This window comes from Cetorhinus maximus, chromosome 6 (genome assembly GCF_964194155.1).
Source record: "Cetorhinus maximus chromosome 6, sCetMax3.hap1.1, whole genome shotgun sequence".
Classification (NCBI taxonomy): domain Eukaryota; kingdom Metazoa; phylum Chordata; class Chondrichthyes; order Lamniformes; family Cetorhinidae; genus Cetorhinus; species Cetorhinus maximus.
This window is the reverse complement of record NC_135884.1, coordinates 98,718,257-98,744,231: the sequence shown is the minus strand read 5'-3', so window position 1 is coordinate 98,744,231 and position 25,975 is coordinate 98,718,257. Positions and strand designations below refer to the sequence as shown.

At 40.3% G+C, this 25,975-nt stretch overlaps 1 protein-coding gene across 3 annotated transcripts in view; it reads right to left on the bottom strand.

The window, feature by feature from the left end:
- The window catches only part of LOC144681968 (pleckstrin homology domain-containing family G member 4B-like), a 338,637-nt gene that overhangs the window by 7,964 nt on the left and 304,698 nt on the right, over nt 1-25,975 (bottom strand). For 2 of the 3 annotated variants that reach the window (XM_078544151.1, XM_078544149.1), the window contains exons 16-23: nt 21,640-21,729; nt 21,122-21,346; nt 13,967-14,137; nt 11,938-12,115; nt 10,846-10,962; nt 10,096-10,365; nt 8,635-8,861; nt 3,399-3,473 (exon numbers count right to left, since the gene is read on the bottom strand). In XM_078544151.1, coding sequence (XP_078400277.1) covers nt 3,432-3,473; nt 8,635-8,861; nt 10,096-10,365; nt 10,846-10,962; nt 11,938-12,115; nt 13,967-14,137; nt 21,122-21,346; nt 21,640-21,729 — 1,320 coding nt within the window. In that variant the 3' untranslated portion in view covers nt 3,399-3,431. The remainder of the gene's footprint in view (nt 1-3,398; nt 3,474-8,634; nt 8,862-10,095; nt 10,366-10,845; nt 10,963-11,937; nt 12,116-13,966; nt 14,138-21,121; nt 21,347-21,639; nt 21,730-25,975) is intronic. The other variant, XM_078544150.1, reaches the window with a different exon arrangement.

Here is a 25,975-nt window from a genome sequence, read left to right as displayed (position 1 = left end):
ATGAGAAATGCTTTCTCTCAGAGGGTATTAAGTCTTTGGAACTTTCATCCTCAAAAGGGGGTGAAAACAGAGTCTTTGAATATTTTTAAGGTAGAGCTAGGTAGATTCTTGATAGGCATGGGGGTGGAAAGGTTATTGGGGGTAGGTGGGAATATGGAGTTGAGGTTACAATCAGATCTACCATGATCTTATTGAAAGGCAGAGCAGGCTCGTGGAATCAAGTGGACTACTCCTGCTCCTAATTTGTACATTCATTAGTGAAAGCAAGGGGCCAGATGCCCATTATAGGATGTCTGAAAAAATAGCCTGATTCAATCTTGGGTCAGACATTCTTGGTACACAGGACATTGGTCCCTGAAATTAGGTTTTGTCATGTCCAAACATGCACAGCGGGCTCCAGGTTGTATCCACCTCCTGGATCATTATAATGACATCAATAGCAAGGAGCAGCTGCTACTCCATAGCTGCTCAAATCAAAGCCAACCTGAATTTGAATTAATCAGGGAAGCTGAATCAGGACCGATGTAGAGCCACATGGTCCTTAGGATATAGTGACCTTTAGACTTTCTCTGCCTTTTAATACAACAGTACAAGAGAACACAGAATAGTTTCTCTTTCTCCCACGTCTTGCTCCTTAATTAGGATAAGTGATTTATGATGGCTCAAATGCACTCAAACTGGGATTTTTGCTGTTTGAGATTTCTATGCAAATTGTAGCAAAATGGTAAGGATAGGTATGTCGTCGGATGTCACATAAAACATACAGCACAGATACTGGCCATTCAACTCAAATGGCCCATGCTGGTGTTTATGGCCTACACAACCATCCTCCCCTCTTATTTCGTTGAACCCTATAAAGCATATCCCCCTATCCATTGCTCCATCATGAATTATGATTGGAATCCAGAGTGCACTTTCTGAAAAAGTGGTGGAAGCAGATGCAATAGTAACCTTTGAAAGGGAAGTGGATAAATACATGAAGGTAAAAAATCCACAAGGCTATGGGAAAACAAAATGGCAGTGCAACTAACTGAACTGCTCTCCCAAAGAGCTGGCACAGACATTATGGGCCAAATGAACTCCTGTGTTGCATCATTCTACTGTGGTGGGAGAGCGGATCCCTTCATAACACAAGCAGGGATAACAGGTAGGCTTTTTAAAAACTCTTGGAAAACATTTTCAGATGCAGTAATATAGGGCAGGATTTTTACCTCATTGGGTGGGTGTGGCGGGCAGGCCCAGGAGCAATTGCAAAACCGACCACGATCAGGCCCCGACTGCAATTTCACGCAGGCTGGCCAATTAACGGCACGTGCCCGCTGAGCGAAATACCACAAGAGTGCATGATGACTTTGGGACGCTTGCCCGACGTCATCGCGCACTATTTTTTCTTGTTCGGGTTGGACGCGCGCCCACCTGACAGAAAAATTCTGCCCATAGTTTTAGCTCTGACCTATTTGAAATCAAAAAGCCAGTAATGAGATATATAATTCAACTGTCAATCCAAACTGGTTTATGTTTGGAAAAAAACAGCAACTTATGAATTTTATGCCAAATCTTTTGACTTTTAAGAGATTGTTACTTGATTTATGAGACAGTGGGGTTGGCATGTCTGTATACTGAAGATTATCATACCGAAATAAATATACTGCTGGAAGCAGTAAATATATGGATTCATTTAGTTGTGGTTGACAGACTCCTATTTTGAAAGCTATGATCACCATGCTCACATTCTTAAAGAATCTATGGCCGAAAGTTTTCTGTGCACTATGCCAATGTCAGACAGAATCAAGCTTTCTAGTTAGAGACATAATTTAGTTGTATAATATTTCAGCAATACAATATATTAACAACCAGCTTTGCAAATTTAGCAGTGAAGTCAAATACCTCTAATCTCTTTGCTACCTATGCATTTATTGAACAAGCACAAGGATTCTTTATACCAAGTTACAACTATCAATTAATTTCCCACCCTTTTGCCTTATCTCACATTCAATATGCAGACAGGCATCATAAAGATATGAGTAGTTGCAATGTTACTCATTGTTTCATTAAATAAATCCTTAGCTCTTTGATTCAGGAGATAGGCTATATTCATTTATAACTAATGATTGCCACCAGCTGAAAAACGTCTGTGTTGAATAAAAAAGAGGATTTAATCTCTTGTTTATTTTTTAAGCTTTTCTTTATTTAATTTTAACCATCTTTCATTGCAATCCACTTTCATTCCACTTACCATTGCCAGCAGCTTCACTGTTATCCATAATTTCCACATGTCAATATATTGCACTTAAATAGATTTAGATGCATAAATCACAAAAAAAGATTCTGACCATCAGCTTAAGAGCGTTCTATTTATGTGAACATGAAGAAGCTCAGGATTTGTAAGGCAATGAGAGGAGAACTTTTGATTTACCTGAGAAAGTGACTCTTTTGTCTTAGGGAACGGGGAAGTATAGCACATAAGCTGCCAAAATCAGCCATTGTAATAGTTAGGAGGTTTAATTATATTTCATATCAAAGAAAAGTCTTTATAATTTAAATTTATATACATTGTCTCTTCTTTACTGGGGTCCTGTGTGGCGTAGGGGGCTGTATATTCTTGTGTTTCATTGAGGTGGTTGACTGCAAACAATCTCAGCTATTTTAATAACTTATTCAGTCACTTCAGGCCAGTGGCACACAATTACTGGTCTGAGAAGGCCTCTCATTATTTGCCTAATGGCTCAGCTATCTGAAACAGTTATGTTATCTATGTAGCCTAATACTAGATAATCTGGAAATTATTAATATATGAATGTTTTAATTCCAGCTTGTCTATCTACTTAAAATAAAATCACTCAGCATGTGTGGAGACTGACTGCTTGTTTCCGATGAATGTTCGCTAACATTTATTAGTTATATACAGCTAGCATTCTATCAAACAGTTTTAGATCTGCGGACATTTCCTGTGTCTAAGCTTCTGTATAATAAGCAGTTATGATTCTAGGAGTTACATTTTGAATTTTCTTTGCTCCTGATAAAACTTTAAAGGCTACAAGGAGTAAATCTCAGGCAACATGCTCCAGGATCTTTTGAGGCCATCAAGAGGAAGGCAAGAGACAAAAAAATCTCATGTACATCAAGGAAAGCCATCACAGGACCAGCATTTAGTAAGGGAATTGGCAAAAAGTTGCATTTGTTTATTATTTTCTAAATCTGGGGATGAATAGTTATGTTCTATAAACCACAACAATTAGCTGCATTATTTATTTGGTCTTCCGTTACTTGCAAATAAATCTGTTCTACAGTATACAATGTTATTTAAGAAACTCTTTGGGTGGGTAAAGGAGAAGCTATTAGATGGTTAAATGGAAAAATACTGAACAAATAAAGCAAGAAAGCAACACCCCACTTACTTAGACAAGGCAGGATAGAAAGCACAACTATGCTTACACCATTGTGGATGGGCTTATGGTAATTTGATCTGACTTCTGCTGAGGAAAAGTAGAATGATAGGTTAGCAAAAGCATTTAATGACCAACACCAAAGAAAGAGAATGGAAATGAATCACAGTTTCACACCATCAGTTTCTTCAGGTTCAGGACAGCGAGTAAGTGGCACAAGTAGTACTGATGAGCAGAAGTACACAAAATGACATGGACACCAGGCCTCAAGTACAAGCAGCTGTAACTTTTTTTTTACTTGCACCTAATGGCAATACAGTACACCATAACACCAAAAGAATGCCAAATTTGGCAAGAGTGAGGTTATGAAGTGAAGTATAACAGGGATCAGCTCTTATACCTCCTCTCCTAATGTACATAAATGGCCTGGATGTCAAAAGCATTTATAAGCTTTGAAAAATTGAAATAGAAGTTAATGAATTGCAGGAGTATCTGTTATGCAATTGGGAAGCCAAATAGATAACAAACTTTGCATTAACAATTTTAAAGTGTTACAGATGGGGAAGAAAACAATGTATTATGTTAAGTCTGCAACGAATGGAACAGAGTTAACCAGGAAGATTCAAAAAGGGATCCTTGAGTAGTAATGAATTTATCCATTGTCCAACAACGTGGAAGGCAATTGCAAAAGCTAAATTATGGGATATAGTACCAGAACATTACACTACAAGTATACAGAGATTACGCTAAGGCTTTATAACTTACTGAATGGGCCAGTCTTAGAATATGCTTCAATTCTGGTCAGCAAACTGCAAATGGGCATGTAGTTATTGGCAGAATGCAGAGAAGAAGAGAATTATCTCAAGTGTAGCAGGGATGGTTTGTGAGGAAATCTATTAAATTGTATAATCTAGAAAGGTGGTTTGGTGGCCTCACTGTAGTACACATGTATTGATTTTTATTCATTTCTAAGATTTGGGCATGCTAGCAAGGCCAACATTTTTTGCCCATCCCTAGTTGCTATGAACCACTTTCTTGAACCATGGCAGTCTGTGTGAAGATACATGATAATCCTGTTAGCTTCGGGAATTCCAGGATTTTGAACCAGACATGAAGAAGGAACAGCAATATTTGTCCAAGTTGGGATGGTGTATGTCTTGGAAGTGAAGTAACTTGGATGTAATATAACATCTTACTTTTTATTGGTAAGGTAAGCCTCAAGTTTTCACTCAAAGCCAATGGGGGTAGCAGAACCAGAGAACATAAATGAATGAAAACTAAATTCATAATAGTTATTACAAAGAATTTCCTTACTTGAAGGGTGATAAATATTTGGAATAATTTGTTAAACGAATCAATAGACAGCAAGTTAAAATGCATTTGTTATTAAGCTGGGAGAGTTAGGTTATAAGAGTGACAAACCTCCATGGTCAGATGGCCTATTCTCAGACTTGCCTATTCCTATGAAAGATGCCTACCCAAGTATTGAACTCTAATCATGACTCGCTAACTCATTGTGTGGAGCACAGCCATGAGTTTAACTGATAACTCAGGAAATTCAAAATACACACATTAGGCATGTAAGAATATCTGCTTTTACCAGTTTTCCACATCATAGTACCAAACTATTATACAAGTGAGTATCATCATCCAATGAGGCATCTTAAAATTTTGTAAAACTTTTGTTCAGCATTACTTTCGTTTATGCAGCTTATTTCACCCACTACAAAAGCAAAATACAACAGAAGACTGGAAATACTCAAGTCAGGCAGCATCCGTAGCTAGAGAAACAGAGTTAACTTTTCAGGTTGTTGAATTTTCATCAGATCTGGAAGACGTTAAGTGTAATAGTTTATAAGCAAATACAGAGCCAGGGAAAAGCTAGGTGAGGAGGAAAGAACAAACTGGATGATGGTGCAAAGCAAAAAAGGGGGTGGTAATGAGACAAGTAAAGATTTGGGTCCTAGAGGTTGCTGAAGAATGTCTCACTGCCTTTTCCCTTCCCTCCAGAACCACAATAGAGCCTCTCTTGTTCTCATCTTCCACAGTCCATTTGAAACGCATCATCCTCTGCCATGTCTACCACCTCCAGTGCAATAACATCAAATCGCATCTTCCTGTTCAGCATAATGATCACATCATTCCTTTTGTGATACCTGGTCCTCATCCCCATCATCTACTCCCTTTCACATCGTGCCTTCCCATGCAAGCACCAGAATTGTAACAACTGCCCTTTCACCTTCCTTCCCACCTTCCAGGGCCCTAACACTTATTCCAGGTGACACAGCTATTTAATTGTACTTCTTTCAATTTAGTATTCTGTGTTCGCTGCTCATTAGGCAGTCTCATAAAAACACTGAAAATTTGCAGCACAGAAAGAGGCCATTCAACCCATCATGTTTGCATCAGCCAAAATATAGCTATCAGTCTAACCCCACTTTCCAGCTCTTGGTCCCTAGCCTTGTAGATATATATTTTTAGATACATGAGGGTTTCTTCCTCAACCACCCTTTCTGGTGGTGAGTTCCAGATCCCCACTATTCTCTGGGTGAAAAAGTTCTCCTCTGTTTCTTCTACTAAATATTTTAAATCTATGCGCCCTTATTATTGACCTCCCTGCCAAGGGGAATAGGTCCTTCCTACCCACTTTATCTAGGCTCCTCATAATTTTATACATGTAAATTAAATACTCTGTTCCAAATAAAATAATCAGCAAATCTAATCTTCCCTCATGGCTAAAGCTCTCCATGTCTGGCAATAGCCTCATAAATCTTCTCTGCACCCACTCTAGTGCAGTCACATCCTTGCTGTAATATGGTGACCAGAACAGCATGCAATACTCCAGCTGTGGTCTAAATATAAGTTTTTAATAAAAAAAAATGCTGGAATTACTCAGCAGTTCTGATAGCATCTGTGGAGAGAGCAACAGAGTTAACGATGAAATGTTAACTCTTTTTCTCTCTATGCTATGTCCCATGCTGCCACATCTGCTGAGTAAGGGGAGAGGCAGTGACGTAGTGATAATGTCACTAGACTAGTAATCCAGCAACCCAGGCTAATGCTCTGGGGGCCCAAGTTCAAATCTGGAGTTAAAAGCTAGTCTAGTGGTGACCACAAAACCATTGTCGATTGTCATAAAAACCCATCTGGTTCACTAATGTCCTTTAGGGGAAGGAAATCTACTGTCCTTACCTTGTCTGGCCTAAATGTGACTCCAGTCCTACACCGCGGCTGACTCTTATGTGCCCTCTGAAATGACCTAACAAGCCACTCAGTTGTATCAAACAAAGTCTAAAAGGAATGAAACCAGATGGACCACCCAGCATTGACCTAGACACCGGAAACGACAACGGCACACTCAGCCCTGTCGACCCTGCAAAGTCCTCCTTATTACATCTGGGGTCTTGTGCCAAAATTGGGACAGCTGTTCCACTGACTAGTCAAGCAACAGCCTGATATAGTCATATTCACGGAATCATGCCTTACAATGTCCCAGACATCACCATAACCATCCCAGGGTATATCCTTTCCCACCAACAGGACAGGCCGACAAGAGGTGGCAGCACAGTGGTATACAGTTGGGAGGGAGTTGCCCAGGGAGTCCTCAACATCGACTCTGGACCTCACGAAGTATCATGGCATCAGGTCAAACATGGGCAAGGAAACCTCCTGCTGGCTACCACCTACCATCACCCCTCAGCTGATAAATCAGTAGTCCTCCATGTTAAACACCACTTGGAGGGAGCAGCAAGGATGGCAAGGGGACAGAATGTACTCTGGTTGGGGGTCTTCAATGTCCATAGTATCACCACTACTGACCGAACTGGCCGAGTCCTAAAGGACATAGCTGCTATACTGGGTCTTTGGCAAGTGGTCAGGGAACCAAAAATTGGGGAACCACACTTGACCTCATCCTCACCAATCTACCTGTTGCAGATGCATCTGTGCATCAGAGAATTGGTAGGAGTGACTACCGCACAATCCTTGTGGAGTCCCATCTTCACATTGGAGATACTTTCCATCATGTTGTGCGGCACTACCACCATGCTGAATGGGTTAGATTTCGAACAGATCCAGCAATTTAAAACTGGGTATCCATGAGGCACTGAAATCCATGCAGACTGCATCAAATGCACTACTGTCATCAATCCTCCTTGTTACCTCCTCAGAAAATTCAATGTCGGACATGACTTTCCCTTCACAAATTCATGTTGACTGTCCCCATTAATCTGTGCCTTTTTAAATGGCGATTCATACTGTCCCTCAATTTTTCCCAATAATTTGCTCACCACCAAGGTTAGACTGACTGGTTTGTAATTACTTGGGTTATCCCTTTCTCCCCTTTTAAACAACAGCACAATGTTAGCTGTCCTCCAGCACCACTTCTAATATTTAGAGCCTCTGCTTTTCATCCCGTTTTTAGCAGCATGGGATACATTTCATCCAGGCTTGACCATTTATTTACTTTCAAAGATCCCTTCATATTTCCTCCCTCATCATGTTTATCACATTCAACATTCCACACTTCTCCTTAACTGCAATGTCTGCATTATCCCCCTCTTTTGTGAAGACAGATACAGAGTATTCATTAAGAACCTCTACATTGGGGAGACCAAACACAGGTTAGGTGCTCATCTTGCTGAACACCTCTTTTCAGTCCACAAAGCGTAACCTTGAACCTCTGGTTGCTTCTGCCTCCTACACTGTTCCTCGAACCTCATTGGAACAACATCTCATTTTTCAATTAGGCAAGTTACAACCTTCTGGACACAGTGATTTCAATAGCATCTGATCATAATCACTGCTCCTATTTCTCTGACAGCAAATGTTGGTAATTGTTTTGCTGTTGCCAGTTATAACCTGTCCAGACCCATCTTCCATTTCTTTACATTATCACCACCTTTTGTCTGACACTGTCAACTCTTGTCAATTTAACCATTCCTGCCCTCCATCTTACACAGACCTTCCTTTCTAATATTTCCTCCACTCCTTCCCACTTTCCCTAGCTCTGCATTGCTCATAAGCTATTTAATCTTTAACTTCTTCAAATCTTGATGAAAGGTCACCAACCTGAAACCTTAAATCTTGTCTCTTTCTCCACAGGTGCTGACCTGAGTATTTCTAGCATTTTCTGTTTTTATTTTACCAATTGTAGTTTGTGTGTACACAGTTTGTAGCAGGTGTCTAAAACTTGAAAAATTGGCATCCGCATGTTAAAACCGAGGAGAAATATACATACGATGCATACCGCTGAAATATACTGGCTGTTAGAGAATCGGGGCTTATCTTCCAGCGGAGAGGTGGTGCTAGAACTGTGCTTTGATCCTGGGAAAGAATATGAGCCAGATATATCGGATGGAGATCCTGTCTCTTCAGATAGGTTCTCAGGAAGAAGACTGGAGACGCAGCCACTATCAGACCCACTGGAGCCACTGCCAGACATATAGTGGAAAGATGACTCCGAGCTTTCAGTTGCTGAGAGAGAACAGGAAGAACATTAAGTCAACATTTCTAATAATTGACCATGAAGAATACTTTTCTGGAACATATGCAGGAGAAGGTTTTGATTGGGAATGTAAATAATTACTTTAAACAAATAACCAGACATCTTATTGTAAAGTGATGAGCAATTGCTGGATCTGTGTAGCCCCTTAAATTCACCATTAAATGGAATTAATTTTTTCCATGCATACATGAAATTGAGGCCTTGCTGCCTGACCCGCTTGGGATGAGGTTTCCGTTATTAAATTTAAAAAAATTAAAATGTATGGACAGAATTTTCATCATGTCTGTGCCCAGGTGACTGATTCTGATGCATGGACATTTTTTTCGGATTTTAAAATCTTTACTTATTGGTTTTAAAGTCTTCAGTTCCCTGAGGCAGCTCTTTGCCTTCAGGGAGCTTTCTTTCCATGCTCCCGCAAGCCTGCGCTTACATCAGTGCCCGCCCTCCTCCCACCCCTGAGCATTTCAGCGTGGGCTTCATGCTGGCTGGCCATTAATTGGCCAGGCAGCATGAAATTACGGTCGGGGCCAATCGCGGGCAGCAGTCCGTTCCCCGGTCACTCTTATCGTGCCCACGTGCCAAGCTAAAAATCTTGCCCATGGTTTCAAAATCCACGATATTCATCTTCACGACCACTGCAACATCCCTGCTCCTATCTCAGCCCCAGTGCCGCTGAAACCACATTTTTGTCACCTCTAGATTCTCTGCGGTAGGAATTTGGGAGCACCATTTATAGGCACCATCCTATGGTGAGATCAGTGATGGGATTGGTTTATCATTGTTAGATTATCATTCAGGCTTGTAATGTGGCTCACACTTTGTAGAAGCTAGGTATATTCATACCCAGGAACCTGTCCTCTGCAGCAGAAAGAACACTTCCAGACACTGCCTTTTTTGAATTAAACAGAAGCATAGGGGACAATAGTTCCCTGGTGCATTCTCCATTTAATGCCTCAAGCAGAGTCGACTTATTAGCCAATCAGCACCCTTTTCTCATGTAGTATAAATTGTCGCTCCCTTTGAAATTTTGCATTCTTGCATCTGTCCTGATGAGTGCAAGTTGAAAAGCTTTCACAGCATGTCTCCTCTTCAGTAATACTCAATGTTGGTTATATGTCCCAATTTTACTCTCCATTGAAGTCACAAGAGTGATATCAAAAAAGCATGTTAGAAGTTTCAGCTTATTAGAGATGTAACACTTACTCATGGAGGGTTGGCTGCTTGTTTCATGTTCCAGTTCGTCCTCCTCAATGCAAACGTTGACATCAAATGGTCGTTCATTGGCCAATACAGTGTTCACCCCTGAGAGCAATGTCTGATTAGTATACATATGGAGGTTCAGTGGCCCCAACAGTGAGGATGAGGATGGGCCACCAGCTGAAGGATTGCCGTTACTTGAAATGTTTTGTGTCCTCCTAAATGGATTTGTGTGGTCGAATAAAGACACTGCAATTGAAGCTCTTGTCCTTGCTCCTGTAAGAATTGCAAGTTTCTCAAATGTATGAAGAAAGGGCTATTACCAATGAAAAAATGTGTTTAAATAATACTTTACAGGGTTAAAAGTAAGATACTTGTTTGAAATCCTTATCAAGGTCTGAGTTTCATTTACACAAAAACAAAGTGGATACACTTATGATAATAATATGTGGGTGGGAATCTGTTCAGAATTATCAATATCCAAGTGTATATACAGGTAAAAAGCACTGCAATAAGTACAGCTTTTAGTAACATATAATCAAGATTTTGATTGCATTTCTTTGTCAGAACAGAATTCATAGATGCCTATTCTCCGCTCCAAACATATTTCTCATTTAGTGAGACAGTGCATCGACATTAAGTTGATTTAAATTTTCATAAAGGCAGTAAAAGTTTCAACCTAGTATTATTTGCAAGCTGTTTCCTTATCTATCAAGATTATGCAGAATTATCACTAAACTAATTTAGAGAACTTACCTCTACCCTTCATAATATAATCAATGGCTCGATCATTGATAGCAGCCTCACTCGGTTTGATGTCCAAGAATGGTTTGTTACCAATTCCCATAGACACCATTTCCTGCATTCGTACCTCTGAAACAGGTGTTCATTATGTAATATTAGATATGAAGTAAACTAGTTAAAAATATTCATTAAGGTCAACAGCATCTCCAATATAAAACAACTGGCTCCAATCATCCCCCTTCTTAGCTTTAGGCTGAATCAGGCCAAGCAAAACCTGGCTTCTGTCTGACCAACAGATGGCTTCAAAGCCCATGATATTCAACTTCATGACCACTGCAACATCTCTGCCTCATCTCATCCCCAGTGCTGCTGAAACCACATTTTTGTCACTTCCAGATTCTCTGTGGTACAAATTTGGGAGTGCCATTTATACGCACCATCCTATGGTGAGGTCAGGGGAGCTCTTGATATTAGGCATCAAATCTCATCATACCGAAGATGGAACTGCATGAAGATGCCGGACAGATAAGTGATAGGGATAGGATTAGGGGGACACACTGGAGACTGGGAAGGGAGACACTGGGGCCTGTGTCCGGGAGGCAATGATTGGAGGGGATAGCGACATTGGAGATTACAGCCAGGTTTGGAGCGGCAGCTATCGGTATGGTGATCATGCTGAGCACTTACCTTTTTCCTTCTCATAGCCAATTTTTGGGGTTTGGTTTCCCTCTGCAAACCAATTTTGCAACAGGAACCTGAAGCAGGTATTAAGTCCCTTATTTACATATGCAAAGGATGCAATATTTGCTTTAGGGCATGGTTAAAGATCATCTCATTTGTCCTTCACCTATATGACAGGTGGAGCACGTTGCTGTTGAAAATGTGTGTTTTATTTTTATTTCAGATTTTCAGCATCTGGAGTATTTTGGGTTTGCCCTTTATTGACTTATTATTTTTTCTCTAAAAATGTCTTGGTTAAAGGTATCTGTATAAACGTAAGCTGAGGTTGTGGATGTTATTATTCAGGCAAAACAGAAACATATATTGGCAGAGCTCTCAGCTGAAATAATAACCTAGAAAAACAAATCTTTCTAAGTTTATTACCTTTATTTCTATTTGCTTGCTGCCATAAGATACTTGATATATCTTTTGTCCAGGCCTGTTTTACTTCCTGTGAACTCGCCTGAAGAACATACGTATCATTGGATTTCCGACGACGAAACCAGATTTCAAAACGTATACCACTTTCACCACTAGTTTCTGTCAAGCCTATATCTGCTGTCTATGAACAGGAAAAGTATATTAAACAAAGTTATTGAAATGCTGATATTCAATTTATATAAAAACTTAGAAATGCTTCAACAAATGATGCATCTTTCCTTATTAATCAATTGCATTATTTGGTATGCCATTATGCTACAATTCAAATGTTCATCATAACATTAATTGCACTTCGCACGAAATACTTCTTGTTGATAACCCACATTCAACACCCTCCTTAAAAGAGAATCCACACACAGGAAAGGTTTCCAATTCCCATTAAAAATGGATAGGAAACAGGACTTTGCTGTTGTGCGGTGTTACTGCTCACTAGCTCAACATTCTGGACAGTAAAAAAACCTTTATAAGAGCTATCAGGATGCAATAATCAACATATCGACAACAAACTTGTTACAATTTCTGTGGAGGCTGACAACAGTTTAAGCAGAAATTCAAACTTCCAATTATTAGGTAAAAGGATGACATGTCAAGATTTCACATCATAACATAACTTTTACTGTATTAGTAACTAAAGGCAACACTACTAATTAAACACTATTTTCTTCTCATAGACAACTTATACTTTAAACTACTGAATAGTTTGCCATTTTCTACTTATAATGACAGCCGATTTTGTTACTTTATGCGGTTCCTTAAGTAGACATCCAACCTCCTGAAACCAATCCAAAGTGATTTGCAGCTCCTCAGGGTTTGCTTCTGTTCTTTTCCTTTCCCAATACCATCTTCTACCATGAGAGGTATCCTGGGGCTCCTCCCTCTAAATTCAGCTTGGAGAACCCTCCTCCAGCCTGGTTAATTCTAACTCCTCACAAACTCAGCCTTCAAACTGAATGCAAGCTTCCACCTGCATTCTGGATGCGGAACAAGAATCAGCATTTACTCTGCTTAAGGCGCAGTCCTGGCTAATATCTATCTTTTTGTTCTCCAACTCCCTTTTTTTTGGAAAAATATCCTTTATTCATAAATATCTGAAAGAACATTACAAAACATTTCAAAATGGCCATCACAAAAAATGTAATCGTATTCAACTTTTCCACATAGATCAGGAGGTGCTTCAATACATTCAATGAACATTAAAGACATTTCAATATCATATCATTACAGGCAGTCAGTGCAATGGTATTCAAGTTATCGACATAGATCATGTTACAACTCTGAGGTGCTTCAATACAATTATGATACATTTAATATTCACTGCATACATTCCTTGTGAGTCATACAGCCCAAGGGGTCTATACAATTGCCAGCCCCTCAGTGCACTATGGCAGAAAGGTCTTATACAGCAACCTTTCCCCATTGCGCCTTTGCGGCGGCTGCCCCAAGCTTTAGTGCATCCCTCAGCACGCAGTCCTGGACTTTGGAATGTGCCAGTCTGCAACACTTGGTTGGGGACAATTCTTTGCAATGGAAGACCAACAATTTTCGGGCAGACCAAAGAGTGTCCTTCACCAAGCTGATGATCCTTCAGCTTCAGTTGATGTTTGTCTCGGTGTGCATCCCTGAGAACAACCCAGAGTACAGCGTCCTGTGTCATAGAACTGCTCGGGATGAACCTCAACAAAAACCACTGCATCTTTTGCTCTCCAACTCCCAGCTGGCTGCAAACTACACAAACATTCAGCACCTCCATTTCAATAAAATAATCTGCCTCTCCCTTTGACCTTTCACAAATAAAACCACCCAGGTTTACTGCCAGACACACTCCAGCACATGACCCCTTTCATTTACCCAAAATTTAAAGATAACTTTTTTACAAACCAAAAGATATAGTCCTAAAATATAATAACCTATAAACCTCAACCTTGTAACAAACTAAATTTACGCAGATTATGCAATATTTTTGGTATCTTACTTTGAAGGAATGCTTGTAGATATAGACATCAAATCCACCATCAATCCGCTTGGGTTTGCTGAAAAGAATGAGGTCTTCAAACAGAAAGACATGTCGCTGGTACTTCTTGCGCCCGGACCAGATAATGAACTCGTCCTGGCGAACCAACTGACCCTGCTCTTTCAAGTTCACCTGTTTTGATACAATTTAAGCAAATTACTTTCAGTCTCAAACCATCTAGTTTCCTGTAGCCAGATGATTTAAAATATTTTTGTCTAAATGTATGTGCAAATGAATTGTCTTTTAGCTGTTCTTGTAAATTCTGAGTTTCCCATGACCACTTTCCATTGCTTGCCAAGTATCACAAGGTTCAACAGATTTAATGTGAAATCATTCTGGAAAAAGTACAAAGTGCCACTGACATTTATAACGATATTTACAATGAAATCTGTGTAAATGGACGCTCATAAAAAATAGCTCTCTCTCTCGCCACGTGGCGTGGTCATTGCTAATCAATGGTCCGGATCTCCCACAAAGTGGCAATCATCATTGGGTTGCCGCTCTGCTCGAACTTTTCAATGCCCCGAAAGTGCTCTGTACTTCTAGCCGGGTCTTCCGAACATGGCTTCTTCAGATTTGTGGTGCATGCAGTATCATGAAGAACTCCATCACAGGCTTGTCGCATCCGGGGCGGGGGGAATGAGCCACATCCACTTTTTATGGTAGTAGCTGCCGGAAGGTAAGTCCAAATATCCAGTGTGAATGTTAGTGAATAGGTGAGTGATTCAATGGGCAGGTGGGTATGGTGGCAGGTGGGTAAGGTGGATCAGGGCAAGTCAGGTTGGGTCAAGGGTAGTTGGGTGATGGGGGTTAGCGTGGTCGAGAAGGTAGTAGGGTCAAATCTGACAGTTCCACAGTATTTAGCTGGATAGTTACCCAGGGAATGTTAGACAGAAAAAACCTACTCTAATTCCTGGGTAACTACAGAACGACCCCCTAATCACTCACAATGACCACCACCACCATCCCACCCACCCCTGACTCCCTCTCAGCTTCTCCCCAAATGAAGTCTGAAATCTCCAACTCTAAATCAGAGTTAGAGAATTTTGGACAGGGTGCCAGGAGCAAGGAAATTGCCCATTGGAAGCTTTAACTTCTCAGGCAATTCCCACTTCCGTGGGGTCCTAACACACATCATTGGTTATATATCCGGTCTCCAACGATCTGGGACCCGAAGATCTGGACCCTTGTTTCAGCCATGATATCTCTATGGAGCAAGGCAAGGAGGAAAACCCTAAGATCTACTTTAGCCAGTACAGGGATTGTACCTGCACTGTTGGTGTTATTTTGCACCATAGTCTAGCCATCTAGCCAAATGAGCCAACTGACTCATGCCGCCCTGCCACAAATAACACACATGGTAAAACATAAAAAGCACTGTAAAACGACAAACATTCTCAAATTACTAACCTTCAACAAACTAAGCTTTTTTATAAATTAAAACAAGGGGGGCAGTCTGTTGTAGAACTGCTGTATTGGAACTTTCATCGAGTCTGGATCACTGGCACATCTCCCTGCAGCTCGCTTCTTTCTGTCCCCAAATTCTCCTGAGCTCATTGTGTGCAGGTCAGTGAGACGGCAAGGAGTTTTGTGAAAGAAAAGACTTCTGTGGAACAGGGAGCTCTTTACCCAGCATCTACAGAGAGGACAGAGAAACCAATCTCTCTGCAATTCAATGCTTATATGTTTCTACCCCTGGGATAGACCGCCGTGGATGCTGGGTATAGAACTGTCCATTGTATGATAATCTTTACAGCACATACAATGACTATTCTGAAAACAAAGGCACCTGCAATTAAAGAAAAACCGATGCCAGTTCCCAAGGTATCCTTAGTTTACAGGTTTCACAAATTACAGTTTCAGCTAGGCACAGGTTACATTTGGATTAAGGCGAATACCAGGCCATTTGGATCCTCTTCCTAATAACTTATTACTTCCATTCTCCAGGTTGATTCCCCATTATTCCCTAGCAAATCCAGACCATAAAGTTGACCAGGTCAAATGGAGGAAGGGATCAGAAATGACAGGCTTGCCAACACATAAAAACAGTAAAGGAACTCTGTAAAATGCACTAGCATCATAAGAACATCGCCTGACTTTCCTTAGCACAAGCTCTCCAATCATTGTTCAGCACTATTGAGGTGTCCCCACCAGAAAAGAAATTTCATAAAATTATACATAGGATATAAAGCACAGAAACAGGCCATTCAGCTCAAATTAATATGATTAAATTGTGTTTGTACACCTGCAATTGTAATTTTTATTCAAACACAGGTTTCGAAAACATTTTCAAAGTTCGACTGAACCATTTTCTAATTTTTAACTTGCAATTCATCATGTTTTCTCATTTTTAACCTGCAATTCATCATGTTAATAAAACTCAGCAATATAGGCCACGTGAGTTTGGCCAGGAATGCAGTAATTGCCAATATGGACAGATCGAATGAACTTGCACCTTTGTTGAGTCATTTGAAAGGAATGCATTAAGGAGGTTGCAGGACAATGCTGCTCATTCACGATATACATGGCAGCTTGCTGAAAAATAACCATTATCTAAAGGGTGGATTTGCCAACATTTGGGGGTTGTGAATAACAAGGGAAGTACTCTTGCCTCTGAGTAAGTAGGTCATGGGTTCAAGCCCCACTACAGCGGTTTGAGCACATAATTTAGTTACACTTCACCACGGCAGGAGTTTTGCACTGTCAGAGATGTGGTCTTTTGGATGAGACATTAAACAGAGTTCATCTGCCCTGTCTGTTTGATACAGAAGATCTCATTCCAAGGAGAACAGGGAAGTTCTGTTGGTATTCTAGCCAGTATTTATCTCTCAGCTAACATCAAGAATAACAGCCTAGAGTATTCGGTCATTATCTCATTGCTCTTTGTAAATTGGTTGCTGCATTTCCCTATACTGTAGTTGCACTTCAAAAGTGCTCCATTGACTGTGAAATGTTTGGGAGTGTTAGGACATTGTGAAAGGTGCTGTAAAAATGCAAGCCTTTCTTTCACCATACATGATCACGTTGGGAATCTTCCTTCTAAAATCCATTACACATGGAGATATTGAAGACATGAAGAACTACTTGTGACACAAAACCAGGTTAAAGCCTTCTCATCAAATGGAAGCAGAAGACATAATTTATTTAAAATATCTGGATGAATTTATGTGATTAGCAAAGAATGGAATCAGTTTCTACTTTTGGTACCTAATTTCAGTATTGGCTACTTTTGAGGTCAGGAGCAATAAAGCCAGATGCAGAGTAAAGGTCTCTCTATATATTATCAACAATACATCCTGATTCCAAACTTTGATGAGCATCCTTTTCTATACTGGTGGGATGTTTTTAAACCACCCACACTAAGTATCCTTAGGATCTCTTGGAGTTATTTTGCCAATTAAATTTTGTACAGTTCTGCGCTGTGGTCTCATTCCCATTAAACATTGGATTCATACTATCAGAATTTACTTAACTTAGAGCTGCTCTGAAAGAGCAGCATTGCAGCCCATCATCTGGAGTGGTTTAAAACCCAGACCCCAGAAGGTGAAATAGCAATGTACAAATTTACTGCGCCACTCAGTCTCCAAGAAGTGCATAATTATAGGCAATAGACACCAAAGAATGGTTTTAAGACAGTAATCATAGTGCTGGGTTCAAACTATTTGTACCTCTCAATTATACTGCTGTATTGCATTAATTATAGGGAAGATTGTGAATTCCTCACTGCCTGAAAGAACATGCATCATCTAGTGTTATTTTGCACAATGCCCTATATTTTGAGGTCCTGCATATTACCCAATGGCTGTAGTGACAGTATATGTATAAAAAGATGGATGGGCCACACAGTTGCATTTCCAGCCATCCAAAACTCTATTATACAATTATTCATAACATATTCAGTATGCAATTAATGAATCAGGGAACTATGGACAGGAGTTTTCAGATGGCAGGGTTTCCCACCCCACCCATACCCAAAGAGTCAATGGGGAACGCATCCCTGCTGATACCGGCTGCTCTGCAGCCATTTAACGATAGGTGGGGCATTAATTGGCTAAGGGCGAGACTTCTGACTCCATCTGTGAAGCAAGTCCTGTCTTAGACAGCTGCCGGCCAATCCAGTTGGCCAGCAGTTCTATAATCCCAGTGGCACCGTGTGGCCACTGCTGGCACAACAGGCAGTCCTCAAAGAGGAGGAGCTAACGGATAGCTGTACTGGAACAGCTTGACTAGAGGCGCGGCAAGTTCTGGAGCACAAGTCTTCAGTACTATTGTCAGGACCAATAGCTTTTGCAGTATCCAGTGCCTTCAGCTGTTTCATGATATCATGTGGAGTGAATCGAATTGGCTGAAGACTGGCATCACTAATGCTGGGGGCCTCCAGAGGAGGCCAAGATGAATCATCCACTCAGCATTTCTGGCTAAAGATTGTTGCAAATGTGACTCCAGGCCCACAGCAATGTGGTTGACTCTTAAATGCCTTCTGAACAAGGGTAATTAGAGATGGGCAATAAATGCTGGCCTAGTCAGTGACACTCACATCCCATGAATGAATTTTAAAAAACTACCACCGTGCTAAATAGGGTGGATGTCAAACAGATTTAGCAACTCAAGACTGGGCAACCATGAGGCACTGTGAGCCACCAGCACAGCAGATCTTTTGCACTGATGTGCTGGGCTCCCATCAATGAGGATGGGGGTAGTTGTGAAGCCTCCTCCTCCAATGAGTTAATTGTCCACCACCATTCATGACTGGATAAGGCAGGACTGCAGAGCTTACATTTGATCCGTTGGTTGTGGAATTGCTTAGTTCTGTATATCACTTGCTGCTTATGTTGTTTGGCATGCAAGTAGTCCTGTGTTATAGCTTCACCAGGTTGACACCTCATTTTTCGGTATGCCTGGTTCTGCTCCTGGCATGCCCACCTGCACTCTTCATTGAACCAGGGCTGATCTCCTGGCTTGGTGGTAATGGGGATATTCCAGGCCATGAGGTTACAGATTGTGGCTGAGTACAAATTCTGCTGTTGCTAAAGGCCCATTGCAGCTCATGCTGTGGGCCTGGAGTCACATTTAGGCCAGGCCAGGTAAGGACAGCAGATTTCCTTCCCTAAAGGGCATTAGTGAACCAGATGGGTTTTTACGACAATCAGCAATGGCTTTGAGGTCATCATCAGATTTTTAATTCCAGATTTTTTTATTGAATTCAAATTTCATCACCTGTTGTGGTGGGATTCGAACCCAGCTCCACAGAGTGATAATACCACTATGCCACTGCCTCCTCCAATGCACTGAACAAATGAACATTAATTATTTTATTGGATGACTGGAAAGAATATATTTTTAAAAATCAGAAAAGTATAGAATGTGAAAGGGTAATTTTGGTTCATTATAGTTCATCTCTCAATATATTACTCTGTCATCCTGGTCTCCAACTGTAGTTTAAATTACAACATTTTCCTTCTATTACGTTTCCTGGTGGATATCCCATTTGTCATTCTTTGGGTGAAAACAGTTTTCCTCTTAGCTGTTCTAAATTTGATTGTTACTATTTATGCTCTTTGGTCCTACTTTCTTGGTGTACTTGTGGGTACTAACCTGGGTTTATGTCATCCATAATATTTAATATTTTACGTACTTCAATGAGGCCCCATTTTAAATGAGTTTATTTCTGCACTGCCAAGACAAAGGCGGATTTTCCAGCTGCGCCCACGATCGGCATCGTCCAGTCCCGCCAAAATGGACTTTTGGCTGGGCCACCAAATTTCCTGTGGCAGATTCTGCCATGATGGGGGTGGAAAATCCCAGCCTAAAGCTTTTTCCTTTTTTGTTTTACGCTCAAAAGCAGGTCTTGCTGCTCTTCTCTGTACCCTTTCAGATGAAAGATTGTTTTTATGTGGTCTAATCAGTGCATTGTAAAGTCAGTATAACTTCTATAGATTTACTCAATTAGCTTTTTTAAACTGTTTTACACATTGAACATTGAAAGTGCTTTATCTCTAAGGTGCTTTTCAAAGCTTGCTTTATACTTACACAGCATATTTTTTGGCCAATGTATAATATTTGTCTTATGTCTGTTCAATTGCCTTAACTGATTTGAATCCTTTTAAAATCTCTTTTGCTGCTTCCTTGGTTTCTACTGCTCTCCTTAGCCTTGTGTAATCAGCAAATCTGACCATTTTACAGCTAGTTTCCATATCCTTATCTACATTAGAAACATTAGATCATTAGCACTGACCACTGTGGGAACCACTTAACATCTCCCCTTCTCACCATCCCCATCTGAAACTATAGCCCTCATGATTACCGAGTTTCCAACTCTTTGACCATTTGTGCATCTAGAAACATGGAAATGTAATCACCAATTTTACCATTTTGCCTGTGCTGAATTTAAGCTGCTCCAGGGGTCTAAATTTTACAGTCCCATTTTCCTGTTTCCTCCCCAAACTAATGTTTTTTTCTCTTCATACTCCTTTGTTTTTTGTGTATGCTATAATCAATTTGTCTTTAATCAGTATTTTGTAGCAAACCAATCAACTCCTTGAGTGAAAAGGTTTCTTTTAATCTCCTGCTTAAATGTATCTGGCACTTAGCTTCAATCATGGCCTCTTGTCTTCAATTTATCCACAAGTAGAAAAATCTATTTACATTTACCTTGTTAATCACTTACCATTTTGAATGTCCCTTCAATCTTAGTTTGACACAATATAGCCTTAGTTGCTTGAGCCATTCCAAGTAACTCAGACTCCCATAGCCCTGCTATCATCCTGGTAAATCTGTGTTGACCACTCAAGGCTATTACATCCCTCCTGTACATAATAGAGAGCCTAATACTGCACATAGTAGTCCAAATGTAACCTGTCATTTTATACAGTTATCATGACGCTGTTGCTTTTATGTTCAACCCTTCTCATATAAGGCCAAAGTACCATTTTCTGCCTTACAGGCTTAAATTCTGCCCACTTATTTAGCTCTGCTTCTCACACTGGACCGTTATGACTTTTAGCTTAATAGTCTTTCATCTGCAACTTTATCGAAAGCGCTCTTAAAATCTAAATAGTCACTATTTACTCCATCTGTAACATTCTCAAAAAAGTCAAGGAATCAATATAGGCTTACATCACAATCCCTAATAGCATCCATTGCCAGCAAGTCATTGCCGTGTTGAAGCTGAAATTTAACCATTTCTTCTGCCGCTCTGAGGTAGTTAAGCTCCTGTTCCTGAACCTCATTGCACTCCTTGATCAAGTCCTTCAGTAACAGTGCATATTTGCTCATCCGTTGAATAGGTTTCAACAGGTAGGAAGCCAGATTCATCTTATCACCCAGTTGCAGTTGCTTGTACTAAAAGAAGACATATAAATTATTTCTTTAAGGAAGCTGCAATAAAAGAACAGTGCTGCACTAAAATTAATGCCCACTCAAAGAAAGGGAAAATATCAAATAATCAAGATTCAAAGCACAATGCCATAAGTGCAACCTCTTGAAACCTGACCTTGTATAACTGACAAATTTCAACAGACCATGCCCAACTCCACTGTCCATAAGCTGTAAAATTGGACAATATAATTATTTTGTAATCATTTTCTAAGCAGGGTTTTACTGAACAAATATTGTGTAATATGTAAAGTGCTTACCTTAAAAAATATGTTGCCATGGCTGGCTAGCAGGGCATCAGATTTGGGCTTGTTCTTGCTATACAATGCATACATGCCAAACTGATCTTGCTGCAAATATATCAATTAGAATGTTATATTTTATTTGTATTTCTATCACCTTTCATTATTATGAAATACTTCATAAAAGCAAATTAAAATTAGCAGGCAATCAGGTAGTTATCTCAGCTGTTTGGACATTTAAGATAATTTGTGCCCCGTTCCTCTTTGTCCCAGAACTGGGATCCCATGTCTTAATCAGTAGTGGAAGCCAAGGCCCTCAGGTACCCAAGGATTCAGGTGCAGAGGCAAGGCAAGTTCCAAGTGGCCTCATCTCCAATACTGATTTCAATGGCAAGTACTGAAGAAAATTGACTGCACAAAGATTGTTGAAGGCAGTTATTTCCTGATTCCCCCCCCACCAAAAGGTAGGGCAAATTTAACAATCCAACGCTCCCACAGGGGACCTAAACTCAAAGGCAATAATAGTACTATAAAACTAACACCAATTCTCTGACCCATGTTCTCTTTAAACATAGCTCCTCTATGAGTATGGGACCAGTGAATTTACCCTTATATGCATTGTTTATGATTATGGTGCCCAGGTGGTAAAAATTAAGTAAATTTAGCAATACTCAACAAACAGTTAAATGGAAACCACTGAATTAATTCTTTCAATTTTTCTGAATAGTGCATATTCATTTAATTACTACAATATACTCTTCATATCAAACAAAAACAGAAAATGCTGGAAAACCTCAGCAGGTCTGACAGCATCTGTGGAGAGAGAAACAGAGTTAATGTTTCGAGTCCATATGACCCTTCTTCAAAGCTGGAGAGAAGTAGAAATGTGATGAAGTTTGTACTGTTTAAGGGGTTTGGAGCAGATGAAGCTGGATAGAAGGCCAGCGATAGGCGAGGACAAAGGAGAGATCGACACAGATGTCATGAAAAAAAGGACAAAGGGAGTGTTAATGGTAGTGGTAAGGGCTGAATAAGGTGCTGATAGTGGCATTAAGGTAAGGAAGCAGAATGTGGTAATAGCAGAACAAGGGTAAGGACTGTGAGAAAGAACAACATGGAACAAGTAACAAATGGCCCTTTTGGCGGTGGGGTGGGGGGAGGGGGCGGTGTTGGGGGGGGAAAAGGATAGAAAATGGGATAAAAGGGGGGATAAAACAATGAATAAATGAATAAAAATAAAAATATTTTTTTTAAAAGTGGATAAAAATAAAAATGAGTATAGAAAAAAGGGATTAAAAAAGGGGTGAGGATGGAGGAGAGAGTTCATGGTCTGAAGTTGTTGAGTCAATGTTAAGTCCGGAAGGCTGTAAAATGCCTAATCAGATGATGAGGTGTTGTTCCTCCAGTTTTCGTTGGGCTTCACTAGAACATTGCAGCAGGCCAAGGACAGGCATGAGAGCAGAATGCTGTGTTGAAATGGCAAGCAACAGGAAGGTTGCCCTTGCACTACAGTTTAACTTTCCCTTGTTCTGCTATTATCACATTCTGCTTCCTTACCTTAATGCCACTATCAGCACCATTTTTAACCCTTACCACTACCATTAACACTCCCTTTTACCTTTTGTTCATGACATCTTTGTCAATCTCTCCTTTGCCCCCACCTATCGCTGGCCTTCTATCCAGTTTTACCTGCGCCACCCCCCCTTAAACAGTATAAACTTCATCACATTTCTACTTTTCTCCAGCTCTGAGAAGGGTCATACAGACTCGAAACGTTAGCTCTGTTTCTCTCTCCACAGATGCTACTAGGCTTGTTGAGATTTCCAGCATTTTCTGTTTTTGTTTCAGATTTCCAGCATCCGCAGTATTTTGCTTTTATCTATTCATATCAAAGTTGGATTTCAAAAAGATCAAACTGATTGCGAACTAAAATCATACCATTTTAATTGCCAACTGAAGAGCAACATGAATTAAAACACCTTGTGTGCGTAAAAAGCAAACTGAAACACAACAGCGTGTGCAGTAATCCAGTGTTTCGATTCACTGCGCATGTTTTCAAAGTATTAGTCAGAAGGCATTCCAGAGCTGCGTAAATTCTTTTGAAGTGGTGCTATTCTAACTTTATTGTAACCTGCCTCAGTAAAGCACTAGATGATTTTAATCAATTCAATATGAGGCACCATGACTGTTTTGAAATTTTAGCATACTGATATCCACAATAAAGACATGCTGGCAAGAGGGTTTTAGAAGAATTTCAGTGTGCACTACTGTTTAGCTTGTATGTTGTAAGTTCAATTTACCTCACTTTTGTATAAAGCCTATGGATATCATGTACAGCTGAATTACTACTTATCATAACCAGACACTACCTTATCCCATAATCCTCTATAATTGTCACTGCAATGCGAAAGAGCTGCAAATGGGAAAAAGGACCGGATCATTAATTTGTGTTAACTTGTAAACATGCACATAATTCCTTCATGTGTAGATGGTGATTCTACAGTGCTGGACAGAAGTCAAAATGAGCTTATGCAGTTAACAAAGAACAGGGAGGGTTTACGCCAGGGGAAATATAATTAGTTTCTTGCGTCCTCTGCAGACAGTCACACACCTGAACCTGTCAAAGGTTCAGCATTGTGTGCCAAGTATCCTGGGGTGTACTAAGGATATACACTTGAGTTCCATTGCCCGAGGTTCACAGTCTCTCAGTGGGTGCAAGTTCTGTGAAATACATGGCAGACAATAAACCTTTTAAATTGTAGCAGTGATTACTGTACTACTTTGATAACTGACGCAAACATTTAAACAGGCAAAAGCAGAAGTGTGTGTGTGTGGTGAAATGTGTAGAGAAAAAAACAATGTAACTTTAAAAAATTTTCAGTGTTATTATATGCACATGTTACATATTAACTACATATATGCCAGATCTAATGCACATTCCTGGTGAGTCAAGCAGGTAAGTTGTATTAGTATGATAGGATATAAATAGTCGTTTGGTAGTACAGAACTTTAGTACTGCTGAAAAGAGAGACATGGATAAGCTTTTCGTCTTGCACTCATCAGGACACTTCACAAGAACACCAATATAAGGGGAAAACAACAATTTATATTGTATGTGAAGAGAGTGTTGATTGGTTGGCAAGTGGCGTTACCATGAAGAATGCACCAGTGATGGCGGCTGACAGTTAACTGTCAAGCATGTTTGAAATTTAAACCAGGCATCTTGCCCCTGATTCATCAAGGCATTGGACTGAGGAATGAGTCAGCGAATGGCTGTCACTTATTTTGTTTAGCTGAAACAAGTGTGTACACATGTTCTTTTTGACTGCAAAGGTCAGGGCCCTGTGTATTAATATATGTAGCTTCCAGTACACGCAAATGCGACATATTGCGAACCCGACTGACAATCTTAAATTGGTTGTCAGCGTAATTCTCAGCACATTGAGAGTTATTTAGCAAATGTTGTCCAATTGCGTAATCACATCTAATGTTGGGCACCGTGTTTTGAGTTTTGTAAGCAAGGGCTGGTTGGGTACGGTTTGTACCCTGCCCATTGAGAACTGCGGCTGGGAGATGCTGTTTGATATGATCCACCAGTCTTTGGGACGTACAGCCTACATACCCAGCATCACACTGGCACTGAAATTCATATATCACATTACTCATTTGTGTGACAGGCAGAACGTCTTTTTGGTTTGACGGTAGCATCCTGTTAGTGGCAAATACCACTTGCTTTGCTACTTCATAGTAGCAGCGTGAAACAGCTAGCTTCACCTGTTGCTCACATTTTTGAGATACCTTGCCCTTCCATAGTAATCTGAGGTAGACTGGGCACTTTTCAGTGCTGAAAGTGACTGCCTTAGGCCTCTTCATGAGTTTGTGAGATGTACAGCACAAAATGATCTGATCAGGGTAGCCACTATCCAGCAGGATGCCTTTGACGTGCCCTATTTCAGCATCAAGTTTGCATGGTAAGCAAATGGCTGGGGCCTACTTACAAGGTTGTCGATAAGACGTCAAGGAAGGGGAGTTAATTTGACTGCTCCATTTTAAAGGTGAAATTCTGAGCAACAGGTGCCTTTCAGTATCTGTCTTTTATTCTGTGCTTTCTTCTTTGTTCGTCTTCCGGGCTTCCTCCCTCTCTTAATAACTACCAGATTTTTTGTGGTATCTGTCTATGAATCTTTTGCTTACTTTCCCGTTATTCAAGCACATTTTTACTTCATTGGGTCTACTTTCTTATATCTCTCTCAATCTTTGGTTAAGGAACATGTGAGAGAACTATATCAAATGTTCTAATTTCTATTTTACCTTATTTATAAATCCCTAGATATGCAGGAAGATGGCAAGGTAG